Source organism: Petromyzon marinus, chromosome 2, assembly GCF_048934315.1.
Source record: "Petromyzon marinus isolate PM22_M1 ecotype Great Lakes invasive population chromosome 2, UKy_Petmar_22M1.pri1.0, whole genome shotgun sequence".
Lineage (NCBI taxonomy): Eukaryota > Metazoa > Chordata > Hyperoartia > Petromyzontiformes > Petromyzontidae > Petromyzon > Petromyzon marinus.
In genome coordinates, this window is record NC_133668.1 from 25,157,264 (window position 1) to 25,173,171 (window position 15,908).

General features: G+C 52.9%; 1 protein-coding gene across 6 annotated transcripts in view; it reads right to left on the reverse strand.

Moving 5' to 3' along the window:
• The window catches only part of LOC116944642 (src kinase-associated phosphoprotein 2-B-like), a 113,744-nt gene that overhangs the window by 32,585 nt on the left and 65,251 nt on the right, over window positions 1–15,908 (reverse strand). For 5 of the 6 annotated variants that reach the window (XM_032958394.2, XM_032958411.2, XM_032958403.2 and 2 more), the window contains exons 4-5: window positions 5,808–5,864; window positions 3,045–3,131 (exon numbers count right to left, since the gene is read on the reverse strand). In XM_032958394.2, coding sequence (XP_032814285.2) covers window positions 3,045–3,131; window positions 5,808–5,864 — 144 coding nt within the window. Of the gene's footprint in view, window positions 1–3,044; window positions 3,132–5,807; window positions 5,865–8,142; window positions 8,364–15,908 lie in introns of those variants that run through there. The other variant, XM_076071719.1, reaches the window with a different exon arrangement.

Genomic DNA, 15,908 nt, shown 5'->3' on the forward strand with positions numbered 1-15,908 from the left:
TTCGAAAGCCGCCCATCCCAGTGCATGACGATAGCTGTCAAGATCGCAACGGATCTGAGATGCGAACTCGCCTCCAAGGGTTAGCTCTGGCCTGGACGGTGTGTAATGTACAGGTATATCCCTCCCTCCTCTGTGCGGTCGTAGTAGATGCGTTCCAAAACAAGGGGGACCACACAAATAAAGCGAAACCCGCACGAGGAGACAGCTGCCTGCCGAGTAGCGCGCACAGTACACACAGTACGCACAGTGCATGCAGCGCACACATTACATCCAGTGCACGCGGTCCCTGAAGTACACACACAGTACATATATAGTACACACACACACAGTACAAACATAGTACACACACAGTACACATAATACACACACAGTACACACACACACAGTACACATAATACATACACAGTACACACACACACAGTACACATAATACACACACACAGTATACACACACACAGTACATATATAGTACACACACACACACAGTACAAACATAGTACACACACAGTACACATAACACACACACAGTACACATAATACACACACACAGTACACACACACACAGTACACATAATACACACACACAGTATACACACACACAGTACATATATAGTACACACACACAGTACAAACATAGTACACACACAGTACACATAACACACACACAGTACACACACACAGTACACATAATACACACACAGTACACACATAGTACACACACAGTACACATAATACAGACACAGTACACACACACAGTACACACACACACACACAATGTTGTCCCACGTCCGACCGCATGGTCGCATACAGAGTGAATTCAACCCGCATTGTACAGGGCGAAATCGCACAAACCGAACCCCCATAGAAGCTGTATGTACATATATATATTAAATAAAGACGTATTATGAAGTTAAACTGGTTTGGTCTCCGCAACAGATAACGATTCCCCATGCAAACGCGACGTTGTGCTCCCAGGCAGCGTTAATTGCGAAGGTGACGAGTTTGGTGGGTTCACATCGTATGTTATGCCGCTCTCCAATATGCCTGGACACCTTTTTTTCTTCACGACGTGAATTCTTATCGGGGCCCCATGGTGAATAGTGCAGCCTCGCGACTATTATTCATTTGGAATCATGCGTCGAGATTGTTTCGGTGATTTTGCCGCTGTGGATTTACACGCCATCGGCCACTTCACTGAGCTGTCGTTTGTGGCCTGGTCACTTCTGGAAAAAGAAGCTAAGAGGTCAGTGGGCCTCACCCCGTCAGATAAAAATATAGTTTAGTTTTATTTGTATGTTTTTTTTAAGTGACTTGTTTACCTTCCCTCTACGTTGCACTCCTATCGTGTTTATTTTATTTTTTGTTGCTTTAACGTTCTGACCTCCGTGCCCTTTACTGGACATCTGTGAAAAAGAGCTTCAAAGCTCATCGGATTCCTCCAGCAGTACACACAAAGATTCTGATGATTCACTTCTATCTCTCTGGCATGTCTACTTATGTTCTACGAAGAACAGGCCACTTGCACGAAACGTGGCCTATTATACACATCGCTTTCATTTCAAGGCTGCACTGATATTGACTAATGTGGTGGTGGTGGTGATGATGGTAGTGGTGAAGGTAACCACGCTGGGTTTAAGAATCGCGGGAAGTTTGTCGATGTGTCGGGAGTGCGCCCATTCCTCGTTCCGTTTCCCCATGATGACAATGAATGGACTCGCCACTCAGAAGGTTGACAAGTTCAATCCAGGTCCATGGCTCAACTCAGCCCATCATACCCCCAGGAGGGTCAATAACAATTTGCACTTTTTTTAATACACGAATCAAAGCTGAAAGCAACTCGTGCTGTGCGATCTTCAACCTCTCTGGCCTATCTATGTGCTGCGAGAAGCAGGCCCGTCGCCTGAAACGTCGCCAATTGTACACTTTTCCACTCAAGGCGACAGTGCCATTTGGCGAACGCGTTGAGAGAGTGTTTGTTGTTGCTCATTGCGCTTGTGTAACCATTGCCAAAGCAGCAGCAGCAACAGCCGCAAAACCACCAAATAATTTATCATCATCAATCAATCAGCCTTACAGGACATTCGCACCCTCAGCGTCTCCCCCACCCCCATTGTGTGCACCCGATGTCTGTGACCACCACCCCGGGCGTGTGTGTGGAGCACAACGAGCTGAAGGGACACCTCCGCCGACGGGACACGGTGCAGACAGCACTCGCAGCGCGTCCACACACAACACGGGGTGGGGGGAGGGGGGGGGTGAGAGGTCACGATCGGGACCCGGGTAGGAGGCATCCTCGTTCGCACGGCTCAGGGAGTGCAGGGTGGTGAAGGTCGTGCAGGGTGGTGCAGGGTGGTGCAGGGTGGTGAAGGTCGTGCAGGGTGGTTCAGGGTGGTGCAGGGTGGTGAAGGTCGTGCAGGGTGGTGCATGGCGTGCGGGGAGGTGCGGGGAGGTGCGGGGAGGTACGGGGAGGTGCAGGGTGTAAAGGGTGTGCAGGGTGGTGCAGGGTGGTGCAGGGTGGTGAAGGTCGTGCAGGGCGTGCATGGCGTGCGGGGAGGTGCAGGGAGGTACTGGGTGGTGCAGGGTGGTGCAGGGTGGTGCAGGGCTCTCAGAGTGGTGCAGGGTGGTGCAGGGTGGTGCAGGGTGGTGCAGGGCGTGCAGGGTGTGCAGGGTGTGCAGGGTGGTGCAGGGTGGTGCAGGGCTCTCAGGGTGGTGCAGGGCGTGCAGGGTAGTGCAGGGTGGTGCAGGGCTTTCAGGGTGGTGCAGGGCGTGCAGGGTGGTGCAGGGTGGTGCAGGGTGGTGCAGGGCGTGCAGGGTGGTGCAGGGTGGTGCAGGGCGTGCAGGGTGGTGCAGGGTGGTGCAGGGTGGTTCAGGGCGTGCAGGGTGGTTCAGGGTGGTGCAGGGCGTGCAGGGTGGTGCAGGGTGGTGCAGGGCGTGCAGGGTGGTGCAGGGCGTGCAGGGTGGTGCAGGGTTCTGCAGGGTGCTGCAGGGTGGTACAAGGGTGCTGCAGGGTGGTGCAGGGTGGTGCAGGGTGGTGCTGGGCGTACCTTTCTTGTCGCCGTACAAGCGCAGCTCCCGTGCGGTGAGGACACAGAAAGCATTCAGCGCTTGGCCCACGACCACCCGGCCTGCGTCTGTGAGCAAACGCGAGTTCGCTTGAGTGTCGCCGCGGGTCGCTCGTGCAAAACGACACTTCCTCTTGTGCGGGCCCCCCTTCACTCATTGTCAAGACACCGACCCTCTCCGGCGTGAAGGTGTGCCAACGCCGAGCAGACAACGACTACGAAGGGACCGAGTCTGCATTAACCACACGTGCTTGTGGTAATTAAAAGAGTTGCCCAAATATGCTACGATCCGTTTCCGCAATGTCCTTGAAACCGATTGGCCTACACCAAAGACAACCCGCATATACTCTCTGGTCCTTTCTCTGGTTCTTTCGGTAAAGTCACGTAGATAGAAAGAATAACAACAGAAGACGTGGCGTTTCGGTCGCAACACAAGCGTCCGTACGTGACTTCACCGAAAGAACTGGAGAGTACGGATTCCTGCAGTCACGAAAGCTTCAAATCAAGACTGAACCTGTATATATATTATTACCCATAAGCACGCGCGGTCAATGTGGACGTGACTCCTTGTAATAGGCGTCTGTTTTGTTGTTTGAACATCTGAAACACCTGCCTGTAATTTACACTCGAGAACCATCCTCTTCTCTTGCTTCTTTTGCACCTGGTGAAACCAAACAAGCCGAACTCGCCTTCGCCCCGCGTCAAAAAGGAGATCCGAAATGAACCACCCCTCGTGAGCGCCCTGCTCGGAATCCACCAAGCGCCAAAGAGACGGCGAGAGGAGCACGCGTTCAGATGTCAGCGCTCCTGCGGCCGTCTGGAACGCTCTTCCCTTCCGATGTTCGGAAGCCCCCTGGAGCTATGCACTTTTCAATGATCTCCATTTCCTTAGAACCACTCGTGTGTTCACTTTGTCGTCCTTGACCCTCGCACCTCCGATTAGCACGTACGGTGCGGAAAAAGTTCTACATACGCACATATATACACACACGTACGAACATATATACACATACGTACATGTATATACATACATATATACATACGCACATATACATACGTACATACATATATACATATGTAATATATACGTACGCACATATATATACACGTACATATATATACATACGTACGTACATATATACGTACATATATACGTACACATATATACATACGTACGTACGGACCGGACGCATCGCGGCTAGAAGGAGGCGATGGCCGCCGGTCGAGACTAGTGGGCGAATGGCAGCCAAAGCATGGAACGCGCAGTGACCACCGCAGGGATGCAGCAAATGAGATCGATTCACGTGCAGAAGGACGGTGGGGGTGGGGTGGGGGAGACTGAGGTGTGAAAGAACCGAGGTTGGTAGTCGTTCATCCAGCAACAGAGAGAGCATGGCTCTCGATGATGACGACGATGATGATTATTATAATGACGATATTGTTTTGGGTTGAACGTGCCAATTCGTGTGCTGGACTATGCACGAATTGGAATTGTTGGTTTAGGCGTTGGGTTAGAGCGCGTAGATATAAATGGGTTGTTGAACCTGCCGACACATCCAATTAGTAAGGTTTATTACGCATCATCATCGCCTGATGGAGCTGATTGTCATCACGAGAGAAACGTCACAGTAATAGCATTGTAAAAATGTCGGGGGTTTACTCTCCAACTAGTAACTAAATTGGCACGTTTTGTTTACGTGACAAACCTTGCTAATTGGCTGTGTCGAGTCGTGGCGGGTTTAACGACACATCCATATTGACGCGATATAACCCCTAAAAAAAAAAAAACCCACCTCTACGATGGATAATATTGCTCGCGAAAGTCGACCACGTGTTTATAATGACGACGGTTTGCACAAGACGCTGTCAGCTGTCAGATGCGAACGCCCCAAATGAGTAGCTATGCGAATGCGTGGACTTAAAATAAAATAAAAAACACATTCTGATTGGTGTCAATAACTCGAGTAGCGTGCCTCTGGTGCCCAATTTGAAGTTAACGTCCCGTGAACGAAACGGATTCAGTTTTTTTTTTGGGGGGGGGGAGTCACAGAGGTCGCTGCCCCCTCGATTGCCCCAACGCTCGCTTTGATTGCTCCGCGTCTCCCTTCGGCTGCCCTTGCAGGGGCTTAACCGCGCGATGAAGAAATCTGACCCCCCCCCATCTCCCTCTCCCGTCTCAAACACCGATTATATATTTATTAATTCGTTGCTGTTGCACAAATGAAAAATAGAACCCGGTAATTGTCGCTCCCAACGTTACAAATCGCTACACGCTGCCTCGAGCCATCTTTATACTTTTACGTCTGGATACAATTAATAAATATTAATATCACATTAACAACCTTTATGAATTATGCAGGGGGCGGGGTGCGGTGGGCGGGGGGGAACACGGCGGGACATTAGTGACAAATTGATAGGCGTCCGTGCGTGCGTGCGAGCGTGCGAGCATGCGAGCGTGAGTGAGCGAGTGAGATCCACGTGGCCCCATAACTTAGTCACTTCTGAAGAGCGGCATCAACACGGGCTGAGAGCGCGAGGCTGGCGAATGATAGCGCAGAGGGCCGCCGAGTTTGAGGATTGAAGGCGGTGGGTTTGGGAGACGCTTTTCGTGTCACAGCCGCTGCTGCCGATTTTTGTTTTGTTTTACTTAATAAAGAAAAATGTTACGATAAAAAAAATCCCTCCAGCTCCCAGGCTGTGTAGATGTTTGTTTACTTATTTGCGATTGCTCCGCTGTGCGGTTACCTCTCTTCTTGACTTCCAAATATCCTTCCTTGATGGCGTTTTCATGGCCGGGAGCACCTGGAGAACGAGGCAGACCAACCGAGGATTAATCGTGGCTACTTCAGAATCAGGGATCTTTATTGAGACTGCAGGTATGAGGAGGAGGAATCCGATAATCTACGAGGCTCTCTTTCACCAGATGTCCAGCATGGGCTGGTCACTTAGCGCCGTCAGAGAGAAACGTCACGGCAACATCACAGCCAACGAACCGCAGTCGCCCGAACAAGAACAACAACGAGGAAAACGCGACGCTGTTGTTTCGCGAATCTCAACGTGTCTATGTCGGTGGCGAGAGGGCGCCACGGTGGCTAGGAGATGTTCACCACCTCTTCCCGGTATACAGAAAGTCGTGGCTTCGATCTCGACCCTGACGCCTGCTCTATATTTAGAACTTGCGTCTCTCTTTCTCTCTCTTTCCCCCCGTAGACGCGTGGCATTTTTCTCCGGGGTAACTCCCCGCATTTAGAAGCACGCGTTTAGAGCATTTGGCTGCTATGAATTCCCACACGATGATAAGCCACTTCGTTGAGCGATCATTTGTGGCCAGGTCGCTGCTGAAGAAGAGCTACGTAGCTTAGTGTGCTTCACCTGTCGATCATGTTCAGCAACAATAACTCCACGATCGCTGGGCATGTAACAACATTGCACTACGCAACCCCCCGGAGATCCGATGATGAATTCTCAAGACCTGCGGTCACGATTCGATTCACCGATCACCTCCCGTTTCCATTGTCTGCTCACTTTGTTCGGTTCGTTTGAACGGTGTTTTCCTCGCTCCATAGCGAACAAAAGGTAACATTTGCATGATATTAGATGTAATTACCAGCGAAACGTCGTACTACTCAAATTGTAAATGTTGTGGATTTACTCTTCAACACACGGGTGGGCTAAGGTAGTCACTAATTGGCGCGTTGTTCACGTGACAAACCTTCCTGGCTGTGTCGGGTGGTGGAGGGTTACGACACATTTATACTAACGCGATCCAACCCAAAAACCTTTATTATGAATAATACTGGTCGCGAAAGCCGACGTGTAAAACTGATTTTCATATCATTTGCATACTATTTCCATACGGTGTAAATCAAGTTTCCCTAGACGCCCAATGCAATGCATTTATCACGAGCCGCTGATCGACGAATCGACGGAATGTCACAAACATTAAAATAAAATAAAAAAATTACGAACAGCGGTGTTCCGATGGAGAGACCGGTCTACTGCCATAGTAAAGTGGAAGTTCCACAACTGGTTCAAGCCTTACATTGGCTGAGTCCTTTCCAGCAATTTGTTCTTCACGTGAACGGGGCAAAGCGTCGACTTTGATTTCTGACTCTGACAAGGTTTCTGTGCTACCACGTTCCCCCCCCCCCTGCCCCCCCCCAATCGAAAATGAGCATTAATTGCCCCAATGGGTTTGTATACATGTTTAACACGTAGGCCTTCGCGACCAATATCATCCATAAGAGCTTTTTGGGTGAGATCGCATGACCATACAAATGTGTCGTTAAACCCGCCACCAATGTCACACACATGTTGTGGGCTTACTCTCGAATTAGCACGTGTTTTGTTTACGTGACAAACCTTGCTGATTGGCTGTGTCGGGTGGTGACGGGTTTAACGACACATTTATATCTACGCGATATAACCCCAACCACCCCTCCCCCCCTCCCCCCCCCTCTGTTATGGGTGTTTACCTGTGGCCAAACCAAAAACTCATATTAACTCTGACAGAAACAAGCCGCATGCCGATTGCGTTTGTGGGTTGCGACTAATTGCACGGGGCACTGCGCCAACCGCGTCCGCTTGAGTTTTTATTACATTTTAACGCCTTTACGATGCTTTATTTTTAATCTGCAAGGCGTGATGTGGCATTGATTCGGGCGGAGGGTGGGGTGGGGTGGCGGGGGGAGGTTGCGGATGAACAGCTGTTTTTTTTTGTTGATATTTAACGTTGGAAGCGATTTAACCGGGATTGGGTCGTATCGACGCGTCGGCACAAGGCCGCCGCAGCTGTCTGCGCGCGCCCCGTTGCAATAACCCAACTAGGGAAATCAATCTTTACGATTGTCCGCCGGCACGCACTGATAGTCCCTTATCATAGGCCTGGGCCAGGCCCCCCCCCCCCCCCAGAGTAGGCGGGGAGGGGAGGAGCGGGGTGGGGAGCCTTGAAGAGGCCGAGCCCCCCACCCCACGCCACCTACGAGAAGCTGAGGACACCTTCTAACGTCACACTAAATTGTCAAATTGGACACACGCGCGTGTCGGGGCTTTCGCGACCGCTATTATGATCCGTACGTACGTGCTTTTCGTTGTTGTTGCTCACAGATCGCCGCGTGAGTAAAAAAAAAAAAAAAAATGTGTTTTGTGTCGTCGGCCCTCCACCACCCGACGCGGCCAATTAATAAATTCAAGCGACGGCGGCGCTGCTGAAGCAGTAGGCGCGCACCGCGGGACAACGTCATCACTTGGCTGTGTCGAGTGGAAGAGGGCCCACCACACACACACACACACGCGCGCAACATTGACGAGATCACGTCACCACCGACTGACTCCATCGCGTCGCGTGACAGCTCATGCACACGAGCGGTTCCAGCGTTAACAAATCAAGCAGCTCCACCTTGTGGGAAGTCGGCGGCGATTGTCGCGAGAGACTTTGCCTGCTCATAGCAATGTGGCGTTTACACCAGCAGATCAGGAAGATTTAGTTGGCTTTTTTTTTTAGTTTACTGATTTCATATTGTGTGGGCTAGCTACTGGCGTGATCACACACACACAGTCACGTGGTGGGGGGGGGGTGTGGGCTAGCTACTGGCGTGATCACACACACAGTCACGTGGTGGGGGGGGGGGGGTGTGGGCTAGCTACTGACGTAATCACACACACAGTCACGTGGGGGGTGTGGGCTAGCTACTGACGTAATCACACACACAGTCACGTGGGGTGGGCTAGCTACTGACGTGATCACACACACAGTCACGTGGGGGTGTGTGCTAGCTGCTGACGTGATCACACAGTCACGTGGTGGGGGGGTGGGCTAGCTACTGGCGTGATCACACACACACAGTCACGTGGGGGTGTGGGCTAGCTACTGACGTGATCACACACAGTCACGTGGGGGTGTGTGCTAGCTGCTGACGTGATCACACAGTCACGTGGTGGGGGGGTGGGCTAGCTACTGGCGTGATCACACACACACAGTCACGTGGGGGGGTGGGCTAGCTACTGACGTGGTAACACACACAGTCACGTGGGGGGGTGGGCTAGCTACTGACGTGATCACACACACAGTCACGTGGTGGGTATGGGCTAGCTACTGACGTGATCACACACACAGTCACGTGGGGGTGTGGGCTAGCTACTGACGTAATCACACACACACAGTCACGTGGGTGGGCTAGCTACTGACGTGATCACACACACAGTCACGTGGGGGGGGGGGGTGGTGTGGGCTAGCTACTGACGTAATCACACACACACAGTCACGTGGGGGGGTGTGGGCTAGCTACTGACGTAATCACACACACACAGTCACGTGGTGGGGGGGGGGCTAGCTACTGACGTGATCACACACAGTCACGTGGTGGGGGGGGGGGGGGCTAGCTACTGACGTGATCACACACACAGTCACGTGGGGGGGTGTGGGCTAGCTACTGACGTGATCACACATACAGTCACGTGGGGGGGGGGGGGTGGGCTAGCTACTGACGTGGTAACACACACAGTCACGTGGTGGGGGGGGGCTAGCTACTGACGTGATCACACACACAGTCACGTGGTGGGGGTGGGCTAGCTACTGACGTGATCATACACACAGTCACGTGGTGGGGGGGGCTAGCTACTGACGTGATCATACACACAGTCACGTGGGGGGGGCTAGCTACTGGCGTGATCACACACAGTCACGTGGTGGTGTGGGCTAGCTACTGACGTGATCACACACACAGTCACGTGGGGGGGTGGGGGGGGCTAGCTACTGACGTGGTAACACACACAGTCACGTGGTGGGGGGGGGGGGGGGCTAGCTGCTGACGTGATCAGTCACGTGGGGGGGGGTGTGGGCTAGCTACTGGCGTGATCACACACAGTCACGTGGGGGTGGGCTAGCTACTGACGTGATCACACACACAGTCACGTGGGGGGTGTGGGCTAGCTACTGACGTGATCACACACACACACAGTCACGTGGGGGGGGGGGGGGGCTAGCTGCTGACGTGATCAGTCACGTGGGGGGGGGGGGAGGTGGTCACGCCATCCACGTTGCTCAACTCCCGCTCATCCCGCACCAGCCGTGCGGGCCGAGGCCAACGACGACCGCCGATCAAAGACTGACGAGTCTGTCCGGGAGTTCCCGCAGTCCCATCCGAGTACCAAACCAGGCTCAGTCCCTGCTTCTCGTTCACGCGCTGGTGGTGGCTATGCACGTGCGGCCTGTGATGCAGCACCTGTGGAGGCGAGGGTTGGTGGCTCACCGCGCTGTTGAGCCACCTTCCCCGCGGGCCACGAGGAGGTGCCCCGCCTCGCCAGGAGACAGCAGTACGGCAAAATGATCGGTTCGGGATAGCGTGTTGCGTCCTCGCACGCGTCGCCTTCATCCGGATACTCCGGTTTCCTCCCACATGTAGACACTCGGTAATTGTTCGACGGCACCTGGATACACAGAGAACCGCAGAGCTTGGAAAATTGTTGGTAGCAACGAGTCTACCGCCTGGCTGCTGCTGCTGCTGCTGCCTTAGCAGCTGGTCTGTGGTCCCTCCTCCTGACGCCTCTGAGTCGTCCTCTCCGAGTCGTCCTCTCTCTCTGAGTCGTCCTCTCTCTCTGAGTCGTTCTCTCTCTCTCTGAGTCGTCCTCTCTTAGTCGTCTTCTCTCTCTCTGAGTCGTCCTCTCTGAGTCGTCCTCTCTCTCTCCGATTCGTCCTCTCTGAGTCGTCCTCTCTCTCTCTCCGATTCGTCCTCTCTGAGTCGTCCTCTCTGAGTCGTCCTCTCTCTCTCTGAGTCATCCTCTCTGAGTCGTCCTCTCTCTCTGAGTCGTCCTCTCTCTTTCTCTCTGAGTCATCCTCTCTGAGTCGTCCTCTCTGAGTCGTCCTCTCTCTCTGAGTCGTCCTCTCTCTTTCTCTCTGAGTCGTCCTCTCTCTCTCTGAGTCGTCCTCTCTCTCTCTGAGTCATCCTCTCTGAGTCGTCCTCTCTCTATGAGTCGTCCTCTCTCTTTCTCTCTGAGTCGTCCTCTCTGAGTCGTCCTCTCTGAGTCGTCCTCTCTGAGTCGTCCTCTCTGAGTCGTCCTCTCTCTTTCTCTCTGAGTCATCATCTCTCTTTCTCTCTGAGTCGTCCTCTCTGAGTCGTCCTCTCTGAGTCGTCCTCTCTCTTTCTCTCTGAGTCATCATCTCTCTTTCTCTCTGAGTCGTCCTCTCTGAGTCATCCTCTCTGAGTCGTTCTCTCTTTCTGTCTCTGTCTCCTACGGAGACTGTCCGGTGGCGGGGCGTTACAACTTGACGCCATCATCATCATCGTCGTCATTCTTCTCCTCCGAGATGGGGCGAGGATCAGGCGCGTCCGAGCCCGGTGTTGTCAGGTTCCACGCTGTGTGGCCGCGTGGAGGAGGAGGAGGATGAGAGGGTTGTTGTTGTTGTTGTTGTTTTGTTTTCACAACCGTTTGCTCCTCGCCGTGTCCGGTTGATCGGCGACTGCTGAGAACTACGGGCAGCCGTGGCAGTAGCAGCCGCGGCAGCAGCAGCCGCGGCAGCAGCAGCAGCGGTGTCTGCGGCAGCTCCTGCCGCTTTCGTGTAATTGATGGGACGAGGTTGCCGTAGCGTGGCTAATGCGCGTCGCTGATGAATCACCCCGCAGAGCGGCCGCCGCGGCTTAGCACGCGAGACACACGCGGGTTTTAACGCACCCGCTCTCAAGAGACGCACACACACAAAGACTCCCCCCTCCTCCTCCTCCCTTCACCGTATAGCCTTAACAGTGCTGTTAGCGAGCACCTATGAAGGCCGGCACGGCACGCAAAGGGGCGTGTGGCCAGCACCAGGCCCGGGTCGCCTATGTCTCCCGAGTTGTGCGATGTTGACACACCGCACAGGGGTACTCATTTTGAGGCTGAGTCGACCTAGGGGAGGCCCGGGACCGGTTCAGATAATCGTCACCGGGCGTTGGCCGTGAGCGGGTCTCGAACTCGGTCCGCAGGGTTCGTAGCGGAGCGCGCTGACCGCTACACCACCGCTCACCGCCTTCGCCCGCGTGACCCGATTAAAATTCAGGCAATATTCACCACCACAGCTCGGCAGTCCGCGGAATATTTAAGAAGGGGAGCGGAGCGGGGCGGGGTGGGGGGCTTCTTTCATCCTCATGACAGCCCCCCCCCCTCCGCCCGAAGAGGGGGGGAAGGGGGGGATGAAGTGCAAGAGAGTGGACTGCTCGCGAAATAAACACGCACGAGCTACGGGAGGATCGTTACATCGCCGGTATGAGACAACGTGACATCGAGTGGGTCCCAATTAGAATGATCAATTTCGTGTTCATACATACAGGCGATTAATTTCTCACGCGATACATAGACACACACACACACACGTCTTCTCCCGGAACGCTGCTGCGTACAAATTGGCTGGCTTTCGAGTACCAATTGCTTCTCGGCGTAAGGCACTACCACCACTAGAGTACGGTGTACGACCCAAATCCACAATGATAACAATCACATCATTGCACCCTAACATTCTATAAAAGAGGCCGAGTTATATTAAAAAAAGGGATTGTATAGATCCATCAAACGAGAGGCGGATGTCGCCTGCTGCTGACATTATTCACGGCACAGAGTTCCCGACCGTTCCGTGTGAAATTAAAAAAAAGAAAACCCAAGTCGGGTTTGTGCTCCACCGTGGCTCATCAGCAGTTGCGTGGCGAGTTAAACCGTTTCCACTCACAGCATGGGGTGATCATGTCACGGAGCAATGTTAAATTACACCACCACCACCATCACTGGCACAATGCTCCTTGGACAATTTTAATGCTCTGGTCACTCTGGTTCCTTCCCCACTGTTCACCACAAGGGGGCGCACACACACAATGTCAAAGATCACAGACCGTCTGGGGGCAACAGTGGGATTGGCGCCCCGACCGCCTTTGTCTCCCGAGTTGGCGACGTTTACGCACTGTACCAGGTACTCATTTGAGTCCGAGTCGACCTCTTCGATGAGCGCGCTTGGCTACGCACGGTGCGATAGAAGTTCAACGTACGTACAAATAGTCGCCAATTGCGTTGGTCGAAGTGTGCGGGAATCGAACTCGGGTAGCCGGGTGCGCAGCTCAGCGCGGTGGCCGCTGTGCTACCACTCACAGTCACACGGTGACACACAGCCACGTGTTGTTGCACACACACAAACACAAAAAATCTAAAACAAAGACCCCCCCCCCCCCGCCCGTATAGCCTTAATGTTTTTAGGGCAAGTGCCGTTAGCGAGCGCACATTCACGTGGTGCATTGATTCGTTCAGAGCGCGACGTCTCCTGACCAGGAGCTGGTAGGCGAACTTACTCGGAGCTGGTTTCAGAATGCCCGAGCCTCGTCGCGAAACGGGTCTGGCCCGTTTAACCCATCAGCGAAATTGTCTCAATCATTGCCAGTGTCGCTGGGATTCGCGACCAATTCGTGGCAGGTCGCGGTTGCACGAGATTCCGCTCCTGATTAACGGCGCTCGTGATGAGATACGAAACGCTTGGTCTCTCCCCGGCCTGGGGGGAGGGCGGATGGTGAAGATTCGAAATCACACGACTCGACAGATCTCTCGGAGAGAAACGGAAAGTTGTTAAGCAATTAAATGTTCGTGTGTGGCTTTTAGAAGCAGAAGAAGAAAAAAAAGCAGCGGTGCATTCTTTCGTAGAAAAAAAATCCAGAGCAAATTAGTTATGCGTGCGTGCACGAGTGAACACAGGCAAAGATCCACCGGATAGCCTACACAGGCTGTTGGTGCAAGTTTTCTTGGGGCAAGTGCCGTGAAGGGCCGCTCCGGGCACACAACAGGGTGGGGTAGGTGGCCAGCACCACGCCTGGCCGTCTTTGTCTCCCTAGTAGCGATGTTTTACGCACCGGCACCAGGTACTCATTGTAGGCTGAGTCGACCTAGGGGAGGCCCTGGGATACGGTGAAAATGTTCGCCACTGTAAATGGGAATCGTGAACGGGGAATCGAACTTGAGTCGACGGGATTGTTGCGCAGCGCGCTAACCAATGCACCACCGCTCTCCACCAGCATAGGCAAAATAAGACAAAGGTCCTCTGTGAAGCCTCTAAAGCAAACTGTTGGGGTAAATGCACTTCCAGGCCCCAAAACGCAGCACCTAAGCTCAGACCCTACTGGAAACTAAATTAACATTTTATTTTACCAGGTAAGGCCCACTGTGCTACATAACTTTTTTTCAAAAGTGACCTGACCAGAAATGATAGCTCAACGAAGAGGCCTATCACATGGAAATGTATAGCAGCCACACACTCTCGTCGCATGTTGATAATTACACATGCGGAGGGGGATAACCCGTAGAAAAATCCACGCGACCACGGGGACAGAGAGAGGCATGCGAACTCCAAATACACAACAGGCGTCAGGGTCTCCTGCACATCAGGCGAGGTAGTCAACAGCTCGCCTCCGCGGCGCCCATAACACGCGCCACGGACGCCTCTCGACGCGCGCCGCTGTCTGGCCGCGAAATTGCAGCCACAACAGAACACTTCGCGTATACAAATACACAATGGTCAGGAGAGATATACTCACGGGGCCCTTGAGCCATCACCCCCCCCACCCCCAACCCTGCCCCTTACCTAACACTGGCATGACTCAACCACGTAGAGTCATCAGCCTTTTTTTTTAACTGCCTCCAACTAAGCCGGCTCCGAATACTCCCGCGTGTCGCGTCACGCGTCACAAAGTGTGGGTTTGCCGATTTGTAGCGATCGTTGTTACGCGAGACATCAGACGGTACACGCGGAGAAGGTTGCCGGAGTGGGATGACGGTTGCGCCAAGAGGCCTTCATCCGGCAGCGGATGGTAGTGGCGATGATGATGATGGCGATCGTGACGATGAAAGAATTGTGTAGATATCACGTGTTTGAGAATCCCCAACCTGTTGGTATAATCGGTAGCCAGTAGATGACTACAGCGAGTAGGTCAATTGGGTGTGTGTATCATTTTTGTCCGTGTCTTCTTACACGGACAAAAAAAACACCCAACAAGCAATTGGCCAACGATTCCAAAAGAAGCAACCTTTATTAAAGGGACACTCCGTCGTCCCTGCCATTCTCCAGGCAGCCAGCCAGCAAAACTTTCGTCTCATTTTGCACGATGACTGACACCTGCAAATATCTCAGCCGGTATAATTCGGGGTTGTTTGGACCGCATTTGCGCAGGCCGACAGACCACGTTCCGTCACAAGGATCGACAATCAAACAGCAAGATCATCGCACAGGTAAAACCATCCCCTCGTGTGTAAGTCGACCGTAAGCAGTTTCCCTCGGCTGCTGATATCGTCACGAAGTTGCACGTTCCGACGCTCGCCTTCGACTTAATAAAACGTTGCCAGCAAATCCGTAAATTTCCGCGGCAGCTACAGGAGTAGCTTTAAACAGCAGACGCCTGGGGCCTTTTTTTAACACTCGCAGACAAAAATGCAGACACATAAGCCAAGGCCCTACAGCGGGTCGCTGACCGTTGCGTTCCAGATGGCCGGCAGTAAAATGTCTCCCTGTCAAGAATGATTGACACTTCTCCTGGTTTTTTTGTTGTTTGCAGAGGTGGGCTCTCTCTCTCTCTCCCTTTCTCTCCATCTTTCTCTCCCTCTCTCTCCATCTCTCCCCTCTCTCTATCTCCCTTTCACTCCGTCCCTCCGCCTATCTCTTCCTCTCTCCGCCAGACGGACAAGAGCCACACCTCCCCCCGACGAATATAGCCAGGAATATAACACCGCGTGGCCCATAGCGAATTTGTAACTTTTGAAATTTCACTAAAAAAAGAGTTTGTTTTGGATGAAATGTTCATTTACAAAAAAACAAACCAGCATTATGTCATTTGTGAAACTATTTGA